Here is a 21,250-nt window from a genome sequence, read left to right as displayed (position 1 = left end):
TAGTGGTTGGACTTGATGATCTTAAAGGGCTTTTCCAACCTAAACGATTCCGTGATTCTATGGCGTAGATCCAGCTGGAAGGGTCTTGCGCAGAAGGATGGGCACGCAAACACCAAGGTAAGATGCTGCAGCCCAAGTTCTGCCGAGCTTTTCAGTTCACATGCTGTGCCGGCACCTTGCTTGGATTTCTTCCCTGCTGTTTCCAAAAGAAAAAAGGCTGGGTGGGCTGCGGTTTTTTTTCCCCCAAACTGTGCCTCCAGGCTGGCATCTGTCTCGCTAATGAAACCTTCCCCACTGCACTGCCAGCCCCAGCCCAGCCTGGCCACCAGCCCCGGGGTTGCTGCTGGCCCTCCTGAGTTCATCAGCTGGAACGCGTTAGCACAAGGTGGGAACAGCCTCATAAAATGAGCTGGTGCTGAAGCAGTTGCAGGTTGGAGGCCTCTAGAGGGTGTCAGGTAAATGAGTTGACATTGTGGATGTGTTTTTCCTCTCTTCATGTAAAAAAAAAAAAAAGTCAATAGAAAAAAACCTGGGAATTGTTTTGCGTTGGGTATCCGTAAGCGCTTCTCATAAATATGTTTTGAATTTAGCAATGACAATGTTTCCAGGAACGATGGATTAGGAGGCCTGTTGTGGTGCTGCGAGAGTGTCTGTGGGCTTTGCACCACCCAAAGCAGGAATTGGGGTTTGGATTAAACAAAACTTTACAGATTTATTCTGTGTTAAATGCACTACATGTCCAAGTTCTGCCCGCTGGAGCGATCGTTCCTCCTAAGGATGGGGGGTGCTAACACCCATATGCTACAGAGTTGGGCTTTTCGGATTTCTTGTTTTTTTCCCTGCTCACTACAGGGAAGCTGGGCTAGATGACCTCTAAAGGTCCCTTCCAACCCAAAGCATTCCATGATTCTATTCCCTGATTCTACTGTTCTATAGTATCGTATGTTTGCTGTAAACGAAATAAACCCAAAGTCTTGGCCGTTGCGAATCACGAATCCAAAATGAGAGGTTGTTTCAAATGAGGACAGTTAAGCTCCGAATTTGAAACACGGAAATAATCCTTCCCCCACCCTTCCACAACGCTAAATTCATTAATACGCGTGTGGCTCCTGCGCGCTGGAGCGATCAACTCCTGTAGGAAAGTATGTGAGGAAACGAATACCCTCATCTTTGGAGCTGGGTTTGGAGACTGGGCAGTAAATAAAGCCCGGAGTTGCCCAGAGGCCATGAGGTTAAACCAAAATACCAAAATAGCAGCTCATCAGCTGGGCGGCGTCCATTCTAGGCGCTAAGTGACGCTGGGATCTGAAGCGGGAATAGCGCATGCCACGGTAATTGCAACTCATAATATTCTTTTAATACCGTCTCTGGCAGGAGCGAGAGGATATTCGTAGAGTCTTGCTGGCATGTTTGACCGCAGGCCAGGTCTAGCAAAGCCCGGTCTGCGGGGAAAGGACTCGACTGTGGCCTGAGGATGTGTCTGTCTCCTTTTTGGCCCAGGGCTGAGCTTGCCCGGGCTGCTCCTGTCTGACTGGATGCTGCCAGGCTGAAGCTGGGGAAGCGCCCAACGTGCCTGTGCGCTGAAGGCCGTCAGGGAGAGGAGATTTGGGGGAGCCAGCCCCTTTTTCCTTATTCGCTGAAAAACAAACCTGCTTTTCCTTCTTTTGCTTTCCCTTTCTGCTTTCAGCTGCTGCCCAGCCACTGCGGTGCTAGGAGATGAGCCAGACTAACATCCCCGGCTAATGTCCTGCCATAGCTCTGAACGTCCCCCCTGGCCAAATGGCCGATCTCCTTGGATTCGTCTTGGAGCAGATCCAAGCTACTGGCACCAGGATTGTTGGCAGATTTTTCTGGTGGGGAGGAGGTGGTGCAGCTGCACTCAGGGCATTAGGTCTCACCCTGGCCCCCGTTACCAACTGAGGATACTCAAACCTGAGATGACTAAAAGTCAGCTTTAAACCCAACCTAACTTAGCTTTAATAGCAGCCAGCTGGCAGACCCCTGCCCCAAAACAAGAGCCATTTCATACCAAATCAACCATCACCTTCACCTGGTGAGCCTTTGCAGATAAAGCAGTTAAAACTCTTCAGCTCATCCCATTCAGAAACCCTGGCAGAAAGCCCAAGCCTTCCCCCTCAGACCTAGGACCCAGCCTTAGCCCTGAAGCTGCATCCAAAGCCCAAGCCTTCCCTCTCAGACCCAGGACCCAAAGCCTGTCTCTCCCGCCCCACAAATATGTCTTTCCACCGCAGCGTCCTGGCTCCGGTGCTCGGTGGAGTAGAGGGGGTCTTCCTTCTGCCTCCCTTTCTCATGCTCCCCCGAAGTCAAGACAGAGACCAAACCTGCCCCAAATCTCGGACGGTAGTACCACCTCCCCAGCCTGGCAAGCCATGCAAAACCCAGCCCGGCACCCAAGTTGGGATTGTCCTTTCTCCAAGCCACAGTTGAGCCGTGAACACCGCTGCTCCTGCTGCTGCGGTCCCAGCACAGCCGATCGCCTTCCACTGGCCTGGCAACACCACATCCAAATGGCTTTTTACACGTCAAAAAATTCCAGGTAGGAACTGTCAGAACGGGCGACGTGTGGTTTACATTGATAAACGCACGCAGGCTTCCCCCATCAAATTGCCGGGTTTTTTTGTGGGATTACACCTATAGCTTCTGCTTTGCAAATATACTTTGTGTTGCAGCGAAAGCACTGGTTCAATAAAGCACTTAAACACACACTTTATCTTAAGCATGTTGGAGATTATATCCCTCTTTAGCAAAGCATTTAAGTATGTGCTTAATTTAAGGATTTAATTAAGGATTTTAATTGTAGACTTCAGGATGTGCTTACCTGCTTGGCTGAATATGGGTGAGATTACTACGTGCTGAAGATTTCTACATAAAGTAAATGACTAATTCTGTCTGAACAGAGATGCTATGTTATTCTCGCGCAACGTGGTTAAAATATGAGTAGGAAAAAGGCAAGAGGCAGTTAACTCGATTCCTCTAGCTGAAAGTAGCATCTGCGACCAAATCTGAGTTGATTAAAATCTAATATTATTCGTTATAACCTCTAAAGTGGCATTAAAGATCAATAGGAAGGGGCACCTTAAAAAATGAGCCTCCAGCTCGTAAGCTTTAATTATGAGAAAGGAAAGATTCAGACATCCTCTCTTGCTCGTTGGAGATGGGAACCTTGAAATGTAAATGGCCACCAAATAATGGGCTGTGAGGCCGTTTCGCCAGTCGTTAGGGTTTTTAAGCTGATTTCCAACAGAAAACGAGCTTCTGCAATGGCTCGTCTTTGGGGCCATTTCCATAACTTTTGAACTCTGTGATAAATTTCATCTAATTGGGGAAGAAAAAAAAAAAAAAAGATTCCAAAGATACCGAGCTTCAGCAAGTTTAATGCAAACAAGCGACTGGTTTTCTGTTTCTCCAGGAGCATTCACTGCCACTGGAGAGCTTTCTCTGTCCCAGTACTGGGACAGAGGGAGGATTGAAGGTGGATGGTGCCCACCTTGACGTTTCCTCCTGCATTTCCTACACGGCCAGTGCCTTACGGCGCTCGTCAAGCTAAAGCGGGCTCAGAAGACAGATGGGTTTGCAAACTTACCTGAATTACTTGTTAGGAAGTTTATTTCAGAATGAGGGAAATGCTCCGAGGGCTGGAGCCCCTCTGCTCTGAGGCCAGGCTGGGAGAGTTGGGGGTGTTCAGCCTGGAGAAGAGAAGGCTGCGGGCAGAGCTGAGTGCGGCCGGTCAGGGCTTCAAGGGGGCCCAGAGGAAAGGGGGGGACAAGCTTTTTAGTAGGGCCAGCTGGGACAGGACAAGGGGGGATGGCTTTAAACTGAAACAGGGGAGGTTTAGCCTGGATCTAAGGAAGAAATTCTTTCCAATGAGGGTGGTGAAACCCTGGCAGGGGTTGCCCAGAGAGGGGGTGGAGGCCCCATCCCTGGGAACATTCCAGGCCAGGTTGGACGGGGCTGTGAGCAACCTGATGTGGTTCAAGGTGTCCCTGCTGCTGCAGGGGGGTTGGGCTGGGTGACCTCTGGGGGTCCCTTCCCACCCAAACCATTCTATGATTCTATGATTTTATTGCATGCTTGGAAGGCACGTATGATTTAAATACACAATAGCGATACAGCTCGGAAGTATGGGCGTCGCGGTGCCTTACTGCGACAGGCAGCAAAACACCCCTGTCGTTTCTTCGCCTTTTTTGTTTGCTCAGGTTTTTTTTGTCATTTTACTGTCCCTCATTAAAGTTACATCGTCAGCCATGCGAGGGAAGACGTGGTAGCTGTCTACAAGTGTTTGGAAGAGATAAACACATGCAAATGGGAGAGAAGGAGCTGAGACACAGCTTAAATCTGCGCAATGGAAGGAAGGTCTTTGGTGGCATCCCTCACAATGTCTCCCAAAACAGTAAGGCTTGTTGCATCCATATGGTGTCGGGTCCTGGGTGTAAAGAAGTAACTGGGATGGTCAGATTCTTGCCCTTCTTTTCTGGTTTCATAACTTAAAAGATGCAAAATTTCCTTTTTTTTCCCCGCTTCATTGGATTCCCACCCCCAATTCCCACTGTTTTCTTACCATCTAAACACTTATTTCTCAAGCACTCCCCTCCTTCTGCCTGGACTTGTGTCTCTACAAAGCATCTTTCTGATTTCTTCCAAGAGAAAAAGAACAACGTACATGTATGGGGCTGGGATGGAGGTCATTTTCCCCATGGCAGCCCTCCTAGCGCCCTGCTGCGTGTTGGTAGCTGGAAAGGTGCTACGTCACCAGTGTTTTGGATCTTGGGAGGGGACACAGCCCAGGACAGCTGACCCAAACTGACCAAAGGGATGTTCCATACCGTATGACATCTTCTCTGCAATAAAAGCTAAGTGAAAGGAGGAGAAAGGGGGCAGGGGGGGGATTTGTTATTATGATATTTGTCTTCTGGAGCAACCACTACGTTTACTGAAGCCCTACATCCTGGGAAGTGGCTGGACATTGCCTGTTGATGGGAAGTAAAGGATAGATCTTTCGTTTTCCTTTGCTTCTGCAAGCAGCCTTTGCTTGTACTTTATCAAGCTGCCTTCATCTTGACCCACAAGTCTTTTTCCATCTTATTTTCTTCCACCCCCCTCCCCATCCTCTTGAGGATGGGAGTGATAGAGCGGCTTGGTGGGCACCTGGGGTCCAGCCAGGATCAACCCACCACAGTCCTTTCTGGTGCCCAACACGGGGCATGAGACCATGGCAGGTTTGTATTAAGCATGGTATAGCTACAGTGGTTATTAAGTGGCTGCGCTGCTTCTCTCTTTATTTTGCTGAGCGTGGGAAGGTGCTGGTGCGAACAGCGGCTACATGCTCTGGGCTGCCATCGACGGCCTTACTGTGCCGAGGAGAGGACTGTCTTGGAGAGGACAAAGAGCCCAGATCCCTCACAGCGTGACACTGGCCCTTCTCTGTGTCTGAAAAAGCAATCCCCCTCCTGATTGACCCCCAAATTTGGAAATTGCCTTCAGCCAACCATTTGCCCTCCTCCCTTTTGATCTTCATCTCTATCACTACCTCAAGGTTTTCATCGCTTCCCACCTTTGCCTCGCTCCTTGCCATACGAGCTCGCCTTTTTCACTTGCCCTTCTTGTCAGTATTGGTGATTTCCTGTGTTTCACGGTGGCGTTCCCAGCTGTGGGAGGACCAGGACGTTGGTCCCATCCATCCCTGCCCACCATCCACGCACCCCGGGGCTCCCCACGCCTCCCCACGCTGGCTCCCATCTCGGCTCACCCCCTTGCCCAGTCCCCATGCACTTCCAGCCTCCTCTTGCATCTTCTAGCTGGGCTCCTGGCTGTTGGAAGCAACGAATCCCAGCCGTGCAAAAGCCGTTTATTCTCTAGCATCCCTTAAAATGTCTTTTCTACTTTGTCTCATTTCACTCCTACTCTAGAGGCATCCCACTGGGTGCTGTATGAGAGGACCAGCGCCGGTGATGCTGTAACGCTGCTCTCCTAAGCCTCTAATCTGCTCCGCATCCACCTCTGTGTTTAAGGACATGGAGGGGGGGGATGTGTGCCATATGGACTCCTCATACGGCAACAGCGATGTCTTTTTCCTGGCAGGAGTCAACAAACAAGCAAAGAAGATGTATGTTACCCATAGCTGCTGCTTATGGACAGAGGAGAACATGGCTCTGGCTGTGCAAAGGTACTCGAGATGGAGAGCACAGCCTGCCATGGCCTTGTGTGCTGCCTCAGAAATGATCATGGTGTGCTCTGGGCCAACTGGTCCTACTGGGACGGGATGGTCAGCCTCATGGTCAGCCCGTAATTAGCTGCAGTGCCCATAATTAGCTGCAGCAACGTTCAGCGCAACGGCTGACCGTGACGCTTGGAAATGTCTCAGGAATGGGAGATCAGGCACTGGGTAAGAACTAATCTCATAAATACTGGTGGGAAAGGGGAAGCTTCTGCTCCTCTAGGCTGTGACGGTATTCTTGAGGGGGCTCCCGCTTGTTTGCAAGGAAAGCTTAAATCCAGCTCTTCCTCGGTGCTTTTCCCTTCGCTGTTGTGCTTCCTGCCCTGCAGCAAGCCCGGTTCCGAGGAAAAGCCTGCGTGCTGCCCTCCCCGCTCTCACCGGCGCTGCCGGCCGCTTCGGAAAAGCAAAGTCTGAGTCAGCGAGCTTAGGTCTGCCCTTGGGCTGCTAAAAGCTGAACAGTGCTAAAACTGAAGTCTTCTTGTCTTTTTGTGTGATACCACAAGGCATCGTAAGCCCTGACCAGATTTTTCTTTGGAAGTTTATATATTGAGCCGTCTTAAAACCCAGAAGGGGAAGCAATTGGAGAGAAACCAGCCAGCAGCTATACCTAGCGGGTACCCATCCGAGGGTACCCCCTTGAATGAGCCACCCAGGGAGATAACCCAGGCAGCCAAAATAACATCGCAGGCTCTTATTGATCCCTGTCTTCGGGGGACAGAAGGACTTAAACACACAGACATGATTTTCTGTGGAATTTTGCATCTTGCATCTCTGTTTCCCTCATGAAGCATAAGAGATACCTCTACCTCTTCTTGTCTGTGCCTGCACCTTTTTTTTTTTTCCTCTACCACCAGAATTCATTTAGAGATCTTCTAGACTGCGTGATTACGCAAGATTAGGCTTCCAGCCTTGTAATGGAAATAACAATAGGGGTGGGTGGCTACAAAGGCAGCTTCAGACAGCAAATCCACTTGCAAAGAGACAAGTACTTAAGGGACGTGTTCTCTGGAGCGCAAGACATTTTATAGCTAGGTCGGGCGGCAGAAGCATCTCAAGGACCGTGGCTGTACGCTGGCAAAGTGGGGATGCAGGTATCAAGGGAAATAGGGAACACAGAGCCCCACTGAGCGCTCGGTCTGTCCTGCTGTCTGAAACGCGGCACGGGTTATGGCAGCAGCACACAGCAATCGCTTGTGCGAGTTGGCCTGGGCCAGGGCTCGGGCACCCTCAAAGTCAAGAAGTTCTTCCTCACGTTCAACTGGAACCTCTTCTGCTTCAGTTTGTGCCCATTGCCCCTTGTCCTGGCGCTGAGCACCACTGGTTTTTGCCTGTCAAAGCATCACCACTTCAGAGGGTCGTTCAGCATCACCGACCGCACCTTCCGATGATGGTCCAGAGCAAATAACCTGAGCGATGCTGGCCATACCAACCTGTCTGTCAGGCGCCGCATGTTTCTTATCTTCTTGCACATTGCGCATCATCTATCTTCTTCTTTGAGAGGAGGGGAAAGAGAAACCTACGGCATTTGAAAAGTGGAAATGGAAAGGATGTCTGCGAAGCCGTGATGACCAGGATACCCTGTGCCTTACGCTGTGTGACACGGTGTGATCACGGAACCCTCTATTTGGAGTGCAGGGCTGTGACCGACGTGCTGCTGTTTCCATGCACTACCAGTGCAGAGAGCAGGAAACCTCTGCCAATTCTGAGCCAGCATAAGGTATACGACCTACAGATGAGTCAATCTAATTTTGTCCTGTAGTGAGCACGGGTGCAGCTGTATAATGAATAGCGCATTATCACAGCCTTTGCTCGACTCTCTCAATATAATATATTTAGTCTTCATAGCCTTCGGTACATCATGCTATTTATTCTTTCATCTAATGTATTTGGAGCAACTTGCTAGCAAGATGCAGCCCTATTTATCCTTCTAAGGACAACAATAGCAGGAGTAAATGTTAAACTAAAGGAAGGAATAAAAAAAAAAACCCCAACCCAGCCGCTCTATTTGTGCTATGCCGAGATGCATTTCTTGGCAGCCCCAGAGATTCAACAGTCTGGTATTTATCACGACGAAACGCAGCAATGTCTGATGATTCCATGAAGGAAAATAAAGAGACTGAGCATAAACTGCAGACTGAGAGATAAAGGCACATTTTTACGGCAGGCAGCTGCCAAAGTGCGGGTACGTCAAATCGGCCCCGTGCTGCAGCGGAGGAGGGTGGCACGGGACAGGGCAGAGAGGGGAGCAGAGCCGAAAGCCGTGATAAATGGGACGGTTTAATACCAAGGAGGAGAATTAGGCAGCCTGCTTAATCACATTACTTAACACTAGCAGGATTATTTTTAAGGAATTTACCCCTCCTTCATCTCCCATGGGGTAATGCTGCAATGTGCTGTCGTTGGCTATATGGAGGCTATTTAAGATCTTTCTTTTTTGCAACGAGCCCCTGGCATGGTGTTCAGCCAGAGGAGTCTGTCCAGCGGCACCCGGAGCTGCAGCCGAGATTTAGCATTGACCCGAGTCCCTCAGGGACATGGTCTGCCCCTTGAGGCGTGTGCTGGATTTGGCCCTGGCTCTGGTTGAAGGTGGGTGCTTGGCATGACCCCTCCGCAATGTGCCCTGACGCGACGGGGATGGGTTGCACTGCTGTAGACCCTCTCTATGAACAGGCTTAACACCCTCAGAAGGGTTTGGGGGGCAGAGAGAAGGAGAATTTCTCTCTTGGAGGGTGGGAAATTCCAGTCTCAGTTGGGAGTTATGATGCTAGGATTACTGAAATCAAAGAGTCGAAGAATAGGTTTTATTATTGAGTCTGAAAGGCTCAGGGAGTTTGAAAAGTTCCTGGTGCAAGTGAGACAGTCACTGTACAGCTTCGGTCAGGGTTGCTTGAAGTTAGGGTTAGGATTTGGGAACAGAAAGGTACAAATCTCTGTTATTGCCGAGTCTGTAAAGCCTGCTAACCTACGAGACACATGGGGAGATGGAGGCTCCCGTTGGTTATGGAGAACCCCTGCTGTGTTGTTGAGCAAGGAGAGATCATCAGTTTAACTTCAGGGCTACGGTTATGAACCGGGTTAAGATTTCAGTTCAAAAAAGGAAATGTGCTGTTGCCTGGACTGTTCTGGACATCGCACAGGCCACGTTCTTCGCTGAAGGATGAAGGATGGTGATGAAATTCATTATTCTGTACAGAGGGAGAGGAGCTCCTGGGTTTTAGCGGTTGTATTGCTGTAGTGGAAGTCCTCCATTTCCCTGACACAAGCACAGAGCTGAAGTAACACACGATCCTTCTCTTTTGGCTTCATCTCATCCTTTTACAGTACAGCATATTTGATGCAAGATTCGAGGGAGTGATGAGTTGCACTCTAGAACTGGCATCTCCTAACAGCAATTCAATACAAACATATGGATATGCTGCATATGAGATAGCTCTTACATTCTTCGTAGGGTTAACACGGGTAGTAGCATGAGTCTCTGCCTGGCAAATTCTTCCGACAGATGCTTTCCTCATCCTCTCTGCCCCAGATAAAACCACCAGCCTTTTTGGATCAATATTCTCCTCTCATGCAGGCAAAGAGATTGCTGAGTTACCCCAGTAGCCTCCTAAGCCGGAGTGCAGACCCCGTCATTCAGGAGTGCCAAGAGCATCAGAAGCAATTAAAGAAAAATGAGAATTGATTTGAAGAATGTAATAATCATTCATCCAGCTGGGGAAAAAAAAAGGATTCTAGCATTGATATATTAGAAAGAGTAACATTTACTCTCTGATAAGCATTATGGCACCCACAGAAGTAAGTCTGAATACCTCAAGGACTTGCACCGTAAATGATTTCATTCTAAAGAACAAGAAAACAATGATGTTGCAAATCAATCCAGGCAGCCAGAAGTAGGCAGAAAAAGGGTTTCTGATTCCAGCCTTGGCCCTAAGTAAGAAGCCAGCTATCTCCCTGGACCCTGTTCCTGCCCTTCCATAGCAATTTTGCTTTCCAGCCTATCACGCCCAGCTTGTATTTGTAATCGCTCTTGCAGCTACTCTTGGAAATACAGGGATGTTCACCCTTCGCTGTTCTCATGTCTTGTCATGTTGAGGCAGATGTGCTCGTGGTAGTGTAAACCTAAATGGGGATGGGGATCTCCGGGTACAGGGGAGAGAAAACCAAAGATGAGCAACAAAGCAAGGTGGGTTTGAGGGAGAAAATGGAAACGGCCACAGCCTGGAAGTGTCTCTGCTTGTGCTTGCCCTTGGATGGGCAGTTTTGTCGCTCAGGGCTCAGCTTCTCGTTGCTCTAACAAGGGACAAGGAGCTTCATTGATCTTCCTAAAGCATTCAGTAAGCGCCACATTTTTCTTTCATGTTCTGGATGTCCGTGCTACAGAACACATACATCAAACCCTGCCTGTAATGGAGTAATTAAACGGCACTGCTAAAGGGCTGTCATAGGACGGGACTGATTACAGCTCACCCAGAAATGTCTTCCCAAGTCCCAGGCCCTTTGACGTGATTCTCCCCTCCTTTCTCTGAATTTCTTCCTGCATTAATTTCAGCCAGTCCTGGGATTATTTGAAAAAGGGCCTTGGGGGACTTGTTCAAAGGCACTGCCACTGCGGACGGCTTTGCTTTCTGAACTGAAGCATTTCACTCCTATCTGTCTGGACATATGAGCTGCTCAGCACTGCTTCATTAGGCAAGTTATTTTTAAATTCCCAGAAAGAGCAAAACATTGAGAGAGGAATTAGCATTTGCTGCACCCCCCCCCGCCCCCCCCCGCTAGCCCTGTGGTTAACTGGACGGCCGTACCCGAAGCCACCGACACACACTCAAGCTGCCCAGGAGATGTTACAAATCACGCCTGAAGGTAGGGGTCGGTGAGTGAGTATCAAAACTGTGGTTTGGATGTAAATAGGAGGACGCCCATCAACACTGAATAAGAAAATGTCTTTGAAAGATCTCTGCTCCCTCCAACCCCATCCTGTGTTTCCCACTTTCTCCCTGCCCCGTTTTTCTCTTAAGGACTTTGACGCTTAAAAAAAAAAATAAAAAAATCTCCATTCTGGATTCTCAACACAAATAAATGAAAAGGTGAAGCCTGCCCAGGGTCCTTGCTTCCCCTAAACAATAACAAAAACCCAGCGGGCACCCAATACTTTCAAAATGCCAAGGGACAGCAATAAAGCTGATGTTATTTGGGAGTGCTCGCGCCTAGTAACGTGGTTTAAGTTTCCCAGTGGCAAATACTGCTCTTACAGCATAGAGTTAAAGCAAAAGGCACGGCAGTAAAACTGTTAGGGGCACGTTTTGGCAGCTGTCTTTTTGCAAACGCTGATTGCCCTGCGGCTTGTGCTGCTCAGGGCAGCTATGGCTCACACTGATAATGTTACGCAGGGGGGGAAAAAAAAAAAAAAAAAGCGTTGGAAAGCTGTAGCCCGTTGCGGATAGGGCCTAAATCTGCAAAGGGAGGAGAGATGACTCAAAATGGCCTTTTCGCCTAGCTGGGAGCACGGACATATTGCAGCTAAGGCTGCCCGTGCCTGCCTGCTTCGCCTCTTCCCTTCGCCCCTGCCGGCAGCCGCAGTGTTCCTGTATTTATTCCGAAGAAATCTAGCAGGAGCTGTTCTAATAACCTGTTCCCAATTCCAGCCTAATGAAGGCTGCCGGAGTCCTCTGAATTAATTCTTGTTCAAACTAGAGTGTTTCCTTTGGAAGGAAAAAAAAAAAAAAAAGAAATCTCATTAAGTATTTGCAGCGATTCTTCAGTGACAGGCAGTCTGCCACAGCCGGCAAATTGTGGGTGGACGCTTTCAGAGGACAACTTTCCTCACCGCTAAAAATACACGGCAGCCTATTTTGATGTCCAGCGACCAAACACCCCTTTGTCAGATTAAGAACCCTTTAGTGTTAAATCGGCCATGTGACTTCCTAGAGACTGCATTTAAGATGTCCCTTAACCTTTCATTTCTTAATCAACCGTGTTCCTTGGGTGTTTTCTCCTGAAGGTGCGTTTTCCAGCCCTCAGGGAAGCCTTCCTGGAGCCCACAACAGAGGTAATAAAACCCCCCCTTGTCTTCCTTGGTGTCTCCCTTTCTGGTTCCATGGAAGCATGGGCTCCCCTGGGCAGAGCATCTCATTAGGAGCTCGTCTTCAGCTGATTATTCCTCTTCTGAATCACTGTTTTCTACGACTTTGTCACCCACCCCGTAGTCCAGCTGCTGCTCTATTCCTAGGCTGATGACTTTACATCTGGTGGCATTGAAAAACATGTTGTTTACTTAAGCTCAGCTCATTAAGTGATCCAGATTAGGTTTGGTATCAGTGACCTGCCCCTAACTTCTGTGCACCTGCGGGTCACCAGTAATGATTTTATATTTTCTTGTAAGTCACCGACCACACATTAAGCGGTGCGGGGTCAAGAACCGACAGGAAGGGAGCCATGCCTTGATCAGCGATGCTGCTGCTTACGGTCACACTTGGAGATCTATCAGTTGGGTTTCAGTCCAATTAATATTTGTCATATTGACTTCTATCGTTCCTCTTTCTCAGTCAAAATATCGTGAAAGACAAGATCAGATGTCTGCCTAACTGAAGGTTTGTTCTATCAGCACTGCTACTTTAAACCATGACACTAGGGAAAGTATCTGGTTAATTTGGCAAAGCCTACTTCTTGTAACGTTCCAGTATCACCTTGAAATGATTTATTAGTGAGGCCTCTTACCTACCTAACTCTACATTATTTTGCTGGGCATTGCTGTCAGCGTGACAGACACACCACACTTGCCCCAGTAAAGGCCATACCTTCCCTCCACCCCCAGGTGGGCTCAGCCTTCAACCGAGTCTTTTGCAGGGCCCTGCTTTATTGCAAAATTGTGATATCCCTACCACCCCTTTTGCAGGCAGGCTTGTGCATGTTGGTGACCACTCCAACAGGACACAGGTACGAAGGAGTCAGATTTGAAAAGGGAAACTGCGGAGTCAGCATAATGCGAAGTGGTAGGCAGCTTCAGGTTGTTGAATGAGCACGAATTAAACCTTTTGGAAATCCGTCAGCAACTTCCTTTCAGAAATGTGCAACACCACCTCCCTACCGCCAAGTTTCACCCCGACCTGCCAGTTGCTGGGGTACCCTTGGGTATCCTTGATCACAGGATGTCCAGTCAGGTCTTTCATTCACTTTTCAGGACACAAGTAGCTGCAACAGATTTCCTCTGGCCTCTCCTCTAGCAAGCAGCAACTGCGGGAGGCCGGGCCAACTCTCCAGCCTTGTTTGCTGCTGCTCAGAGACAGGTCTCCAACCCAACCCTGCGCCGTGGTGGCAGAGTCACCGTCACTTTGCCCAACGCTGCGGAAACCTTTGTACCTGTGATGTCAAATCCAGTGGCTCCGCAGCCTCCTGCCCTGCATTTTGCACCGTGGTGTCCCCGGGCAGAGCTCAGAGATGTTCTCCGAACCCCAACCCTTTGCTTTGACGTTTCCAGCTCTCGCCTTTGAGAGCTTAGCACCGGTGTCTGGGAACGCTAATACCCAGCAGCTAAGTCACACCAAGTAGACTGGGCTTTCTGTCTAAACAGAGAAAAAAGGAAAATAGCTTCAAGTGTTTTCACACTTAGAACTGAGAGGGGAAAAAAAAAAAAATCTCCTTTTTAGAACGCTTCACCAGTACAGTATTGGGACTGTCTATTTAACTGCAGCATCTTGCAGTTGTGCCGTTTCTTAGCACGTAACAATTCGTTGTTGCTTTTCTTTTTCTGCTCATTTTGAGGAGAGGCAATGGAACAAGGATTACAAAACTGCTGTAGATCCATCCGCATCGGAAAAATCCTGATCCAGAGCGACGAGGAGACGCAACGAGCGAAAGTGTACTACGCAAAGTTCCCCCCAGACATCTACAGGAGGAAGGTTCTTCTCATGTACCCAATCCTGAGTAAGTGCCGTTCATCATTCTGCAGAGTCAGACTCATCTGCACGGTGAGTGCGCTGAGTTTAAAGGAAAACGTCCAAATTTCAGGGGCTTTGATTAGGTTTTTTTGCCTGGTTTAGGTGACATTTATCAGGTTGTGCCAGGATACGTTTTAGTCAGCCTGCACCAGCATGAGCGCAGAGCAAATCATTTGGGCGTTTGTGAGCAAGGTTGAAGCATTAGGACTTGATAGAAATCTAATTTTTTAAATTTTGCCACGAGAAAAGATTCAAACAGTATTTTTTTCCTGCTGTGGAAAGACATTTTTGGATTAATATGACAATCCTAGAGGTAAATTATTTTAAATTAAATACAGTTAATGCTACAAAAAAACCCAAACCTATAAGTGTGGTGAGGAGTTTGTCAGGATGAAGCAACTTTTCTAGTCTAAGATTTAATTCTGGTTCCACACGTGGAGCTCTTAATTGCCATTTTACTATTTTAGATGAGCTTTCTTGCCTCAGGGTGTTAATAAAATCCACCGACTTCAGTGCTTAAACCCTGGCAGAGTTGGCCATTTTAGAGCAGAGCTGCAGTTCCTTCATCAGGAGACCAAAGTTTTCTACGATGAATACACGCTGAGGTGATAGCTGTCCAGTGGGAAAGGACAGCATCACCATTCAGTCACTCACCAGTGTGAACACGGACATTCTCGGGTGGCCTAGGGCAAGCTCTTCAACCGGGGAAGAACAAAAAAAAGACAAATCTCACTGTTTGCCCTTGTAGGTACTGGTAATACTGTCATTGAGGCTGTCAAAGTTCTCGTAGAACACGGCGTACAACCCAGCGTCATTATCCTGCTGAGCCTGTTCTCCACACCGCACGGTAAGTTGAGGTCTTTGCCCTCTCTCAAAAGGTGCCAAATCCATCATCCAGGAATTCCCAGAGATCACGATTTTAACCACAGAAGTTCATCCCGTTGCACCAACGCACTTTGGACAGAAGTATTTTGGAACAGACTGACACGCTCGGGGCAAACGGACATGACTGTGATGTGACAAGAGGTTTCTTTCTACGTTTCATTTTTGTTGAGCTGGTGGAGGGCGTGTTTAAAAATCCTTTTGGCCAAGGGGGTAAATACTTGACTTGATTGGTTCTGGTCAGTAACTGCCTGAACGCTGTGTCAGGTACAACAGCAACGTGCTCCGTCATGACAAAGGCAAGCAGCTCAGTGTCGGGGCTCTATAAATCGCTACGCTCTCTGCTTTAACTTATTTATTCTTCTGTCACCTGTTTTTTTTGGGTGTAACTGGATTTACAGCACCTAACTAGGTAGAGACTGGCAGTAAACGTCATGAGAGAAATCCTTTGGGCCTTTTCCACAATGCGTCACACAGATCTATCCGACAGACTGCACCAGTGGAAGTGGAAATGGATTTTACCCCTTAGAGAGCTATTTGCGTGTTAAAAAACCTACCACGCACTCGGCTGAATGCTTTATCTCTTGTTACCTGCAGCAGTGACTACAGACAGCCTGAGGAATTTCTGTTTTCCACTGCATTTACCTTGCATATTGGACAGAACTTTACGCATCCTGCATTTACCACATTTTGTACACAACTTTCTTTCAGAAGCTAAGGAAAAAAAAAAAGACAATGTAAAAAGTAAATAGCAGCCCAGCTTTAAAAGCACAGGTAGCAGGGGGTGCAGTCACAATTACTGCTTTTACACTGCCCGGATCTCTACTTAACAGCCTTTTTAAAGGCCAGAAATACTAATTAGAAAAACTGTAGTCTCCTTAGTAGGCCATCTGCAATCACGTTTGAGGCATCAGCTGCAATAACGCGCCAAGCAAAAAGATCCCAGCATCTTGAGCAACACTAAGTTTGCCCCTGGGACCTGGCTGCTCATTTACACGGGGTCTTGACGAGCACGGACGCCCAATGTCTTCAGCGAATGCCGCGCTGACGCTGCGCTCCTGGACACCCACCTTCCACCGCAGCTTCCTGCGCTCCGCTCCAGCCACGGGCTGCGGAGGAACCTGCCCCGCTGTTCTGCGGCTCTGGAACGCAGCACAAACGCTGCAAATGCCAGGCGTAGCGCAAGGATCGGCTTGAAGCAAGCAGAAGAGAACAGAATGGAGCTTGGTCAGGCGCTCAGACACGCGGCTTTGTCCACGTTTTTGTTCTGCCTCGTTTTCACACCACTTTTGTATTTGTTTCATGTCTCGTTCTGAAGCTTTCAAAAAATCTGACGCGTGAATATCGATTTGAAGTGGCTCGGAAGCGATCAACCTATTTATTGCTTCTACCTGGACAGGAATTTGTTACAGCCAAGCGAGGCTGAGCTGCTTTTAAGCAAAGGGAAAAACTGGCCATAACCAATCACAAGAAAAGTGACCGAGTCGGAGCAAGTCACTGGGAAACCTTTGAAGCCGTTTCTAAACCTGAGCTGGACAGCTGCGTTACCATCAAGACACCCGTTTTAATAATAATTAGAAGCCAAACCCTGCTTTGACATCCTACCTAGTGAGCAGTGCCGCAGCTCGGCAGCAGGCAGGGACGCTGCCTGCAGATCTCGTAGGCAGCGCTGCTGCTGCGCGGCAGAGAAACGGCGCCGAAAGAACAAGGCGGCTGTAAACACAACCAAGTCCAGACAGGATAAAAGAACCTGCTCAGAAAACTCCTGTAAACCCCCACGGCTTCAGACACGGCTCTGATACTCCTACCTTAAACATACACCTCAGCTGACAGAATGGAGCAGAAAGTCACCGAATCATCTTCCTGGTTTTATACACAAGGAATGGAGAGTTCTGAAAGGCACAAAGAGCACCTCTGTGGGTGCTGAGTTCCTAGACGTTTCCTATTGTGTTTAGCTGCCATCTTCCTCTCCAGATCCCCCTCCAGAACGCAAATGCCAGAAATGAGGCGATGAATTCTACTGCCATCGTTCATCAAACACAGCTTAAGGTCCACCACGAGATTTACATTAGAAATGCAGCTTTACATTGATAGGATTGAGGGGCTGGAGCGTGTCCAGAGAAGGGCAGCGGAGCGGGGAGCTGGGGGTGTTCAGCCTGGAGCAGAGGAGGCTGAGGGGAGCCTTCATCGCTCCCTACAACTGCCTGAGAGGAGGGGGGAGCTGGGGGGGTGTGTCGGGCTCTGCTCCCAGGGAAGGCGTGATGGCACGAGGGGAAATGGCCTCAAGTTGCACCACGGGAGGTTTAGATTGGACATTAGGAAAAATTCCTTCCCCAAAAGGAAGGGGCTGCCCAGGGAAGGTGTCGAGTCCCCATCCCTGGAGGGATTTAAAAGTCATGTAGATGTGGTGCTTGGGGACAGGGTTTAGTGGTGGACTTGGCAGTGCTTAGTTTAAGGTTGGACTCAGTCTTACTGGTTTTTTCCAACCTAAATGATTCTATAGTTCCATGATTCTGCCTGCTCCCCAAAGGGGCTGGGAATTTAAAAGCTCACATATGGAGGGACAGTACCCGAGTATGTAAGTTCTGCTGAGAGCACAGCACTGCAAGACAAACAAGACCTAGATCAGAATTTAGCAAATTACCAAACACTATTAAAAATGCCTCTTCAAGGTGCAAAACTCTCCTCCAGCTCTTTAAAACTCTAGCATGCCAGACCTGCTGATTTAAAAATAACCTCCTGAGATATTGTTTGAATGTAAAATACTTTGTTGTGTAAGACATAAATATGGGCTTCTCTCCCCACTGGAAGAGCAGGGACCCTCCAGCCGCCTGCCTGCCGAAGGAGAGCGCCTGTCGCCAGCGCAGTACAGCAGCGTAGGCAGAGCACTGAGATGGAGAAAAGAGCAAAGTTAGACAGGTAGGAACTGTTAAATCCTTAGGTTTCCTCTCCAGTTTGTTCCCGGATGGTACATTAGCGTAAATTAGCTTCATTTGCCTGCTCAGTACCTGGGCTCTGCTAATACTTTGAATATTTAGGGATTTGAGTTTGTTGGGTCTTTTTTTTTTTAATTATTTTTTTGCTTCAGGTTTAGAAGCTCCCAAGAGATTCAGATTTTTCTCACCTCACTGTATTTGGGTTATTACTTATCTATATTGTGAATAAATTATTTTAGTATCTTTTTAGAAAAAAACCACCAACATTTTTTCTCATCTATCACTGCATACCAAATAACCAGTTTTAAGACCCTGGGGGATCTAAAGCAAATTTATTTACCCTCATCGAAGGAAACGACATTAAACTTACCATGGAAAAGTGGTGTAATTCTCCTTCGCTATACATACATTAGCAAATTGAAAACACTTAAGTATGAATTACACCATGCTTTTGCTATAGATTTTGGATTTTTTCCCCTGTACTGCAAAGTTCTCTATGCAAATATATTTTCCCCTACAAGCTTTTTGAAATACAGTGCTACACCAATCCTAATTTTTTCAAAGCTGTTAAGAAGATACGTGTGCACAGGCCATTAATTGTTATTAATGTCAACTGGATACTGAAATCCACTAAGTGGTTCTGAAAAATCAGAGCTTATTCTGCACCTGTGAGGGCGTTTGCAAATAAACTCCCCCAAATCACACTGGGAGAGGTACTCTTCCTTAGCTGTCTGCCCCGGACCTCAGCTACAAGTTTTTTACTGCTGAAGTAAGGCATGAATCAGCAGAACCCAGCTGCCATCTCTATGCATTGCTGGGTGTTCATCTCCCAGCAAACTCGCAAATATCCACCTGAAGAGTCTGAACTCACCCACAGAGGTAGAGAATAATGTGTTTTATTCATCTGTTGCTTGCTATTTGATGATCTTCAGGACTTTTGGTAAGATTAATCAATTAAAAGTATTGGGGGGAGGAAGAGAAAGAGACAAACAAAACTACTTGTCAGCTGTCATAAAATACCAAGAGGCTGTTCCAGGAGCTTACACCATCATCTTATCCCTCTGTTCAAACAGTAGAATATGCTCCACCTCCCATTTGCTCAATAATCCCTAATGTTTTGCTGCTCAGGTTACTGGTGTATAACAAAGCTGCTTGTATCCTGCTCTGACCTTGCCTGGTATTCAGAAAAGGTAGGGAGAAAACACAGGATTCACTTTCATGCATAAATCCCTCTGTCACAGGCACATCGCCTCCTGTTTCTTCAGTTCTTTGAGGTCTGCCACTGGAGCGCTCTGCTGGACGTCCTGCTGATTTACTAATTGCCAATACTCACACTTGGTGGCGGTCTTACCAATTGTCGGCACGAGGCTTTCCATGCTAAAGTGGGTCAGTTGTGTGCTGATCATCTACCCCCCTGAATTATCGATGTTTGACAGCAGAATTAATTTTTTGCCTGCTTCAAAGATGTCTGCCAAAAATGAAAGTGTACATGCGCACGTCGCCACAGGGTCTCTCTCTTCGGGGAAAACAGTTTCTCCAATCATGGGAACCTGTCAGAGGTAGAAGCACTGTCTACATAAAAAGATCCGTTTGTCACGGGTCAGGAACAAGGCAACTTTTCTCAGTGACAAATATTTTGGTTCACTAAAACCGCACAAGTCCTTTGTGACATTGTATTTACCGTTCCCGATTTTTCTTTTTTTTAATTTTACTCACACTGAGCAGTCAAACCAGATCTATTAGGTCATGGTTTGACCCTACAGTAAATCCGACTGTAATGCAGGGTCTGTATTGCAGCAATGCTGCAAAGGATTGATCTGCTTTAAACTCACTCTCCCAACTCCAGTTTGCTTTTAAAAATGCAACAGGTTAACCTTCTGCAAGCAATTTTTATGCTGGATTAGGTATCACCTCTCCGTCACTCCAACGATACGCTGTGTCAAGTAGCATCTGTCTTTCTGCAGCTGGAATAAACTTCTGTGCTTTATGCTCTGGTTAATCCAACAAAAATAGAGTTGGGAACCTACGCCTGCTCCAGATGAAACTGGGACTGCTTCGGCTCACCATTACTAATGATTCTGTATCAGGGCCTTCAGTTCAGCGAGTTTCTAACCCGCTTCCTCTCCTTGTCCCATCCTGTAGCAAGTAAAACTGATGAGAAATATGCCCTGTACCTCACCCCTCCATTCTCTCTAGCATGAACACTGTAGCTGCCTTTAAGTCCTCAAGTCTGAAGGGGGGGCATTTAAATTCTTAATATTTAAAACCACTTCATTTACATTAAAAGTTGGGCTTGTAGCTTTCTACCCATTTATGGTTCAACAAACTTTAAATGCAACCCACCCTTAAACTTGACGCTACTTGTTAGAAACTGCCAAAAGGAGAAACAAAGGGGTCTTGTGGACTTCCTGAAATGACATAAATCCTCAGAAAGATTTTTTTTTTCCTCTATGTATGGGATCTTGCCTGAAAATGAAGATGACTTCCTTGGAAATCATTCCTGTTTTCCTTAAAGTCCTTTTCAAGAGAGAGTCTTCAGGCAGTACGGTGGGATCTTTCCAAACTCTGAGGGAATCCCGTTCATTCTCCACGGGAGACAAGTCTGCAGAGCCTTAACCTTTCCCTCTCCTTAAACTAGAACTGACACCGATACTCAGTACGGCACGAGCCCACTTGTGTTCAAAACTGAGACAAGTTTTTTTCCTCTCCTGGCTCCCTCCTATTTCTCTTCAGCCAGAGTTTTCTTCCCATTATGTCTTATCGATTCGTGATTTTGCTTCTCTGCCAGAATGCCACGAGGGAGATGGGCTGACCCTGGAGGTAATGCAGCTGCAATTTAGTTTCAATGCAAGGGGAAGAACTGCAGAAAAAAATAACCTAAGAACAGGACTTGGAAAACATGGGAAGTCAGGTGTTAAATTAATTAAGGCTCATACTGAGAAACTGGAGCATCTTAGCTTTTATATAGGTGATAGTTGTCTTTAACACACAATGCCAGGTTAGGCAGCAGAGAAAACCCAGTCTGAGGGAAACCCAGCAGGGAATGCTGCCACGCTTAGAAGGCAAGGAGAGCGATTGCCTGTCCCTACAGACACCGCTTCTCACAACTATTTTTTCCTCAGCTTTTGGAAATGCTGGCCATTGTCAGCCTCGGGTGTGCAGACCATGAGGTGACATGAAATGGCCCCCGCACTGACAGGCCTGGCTCCTGTGGGGACGCGGGCCCTACTGCTGCTGCGCCCTAACGGCACCGCAGGCAGGCACTG

General features: G+C 47.7%; 1 protein-coding gene across 1 annotated transcript in view; it reads left to right on the top strand.

Moving 5' to 3' along the window:
- Positions 1-15,386, top strand: part of UPRT (uracil phosphoribosyltransferase homolog) — a 39,856-nt gene extending 24,470 nt beyond the window's left edge. Inside the window, exons 2-5 of the mRNA XM_009638579.2 lie at positions 13,125-13,221; positions 13,991-14,152; positions 14,915-15,013; positions 15,045-15,386. Of these exons, the coding sequence (XP_009636874.1) occupies positions 13,125-13,221; positions 13,991-14,152; positions 14,915-15,013; positions 15,045-15,151 (465 nt within the window). The 3' untranslated portion in view covers positions 15,152-15,386. The remainder of the gene's footprint in view (positions 1-13,124; positions 13,222-13,990; positions 14,153-14,914; positions 15,014-15,044) is intronic.
- The last annotated feature ends 5,864 nt before the right edge of the window (positions 15,387-21,250 follow it).

This window comes from Egretta garzetta, unplaced genomic scaffold (assembly GCF_000687185.1).
Source record: "Egretta garzetta isolate BGI_Z169 unplaced genomic scaffold, ASM68718v1 scaffold595, whole genome shotgun sequence".
Lineage (NCBI taxonomy): Eukaryota > Metazoa > Chordata > Aves > Pelecaniformes > Ardeidae > Egretta > Egretta garzetta.
The sequence above is the reverse complement of the archived record's forward strand: the minus strand, read 5'-3'. Positions and strand labels throughout refer to the sequence as shown.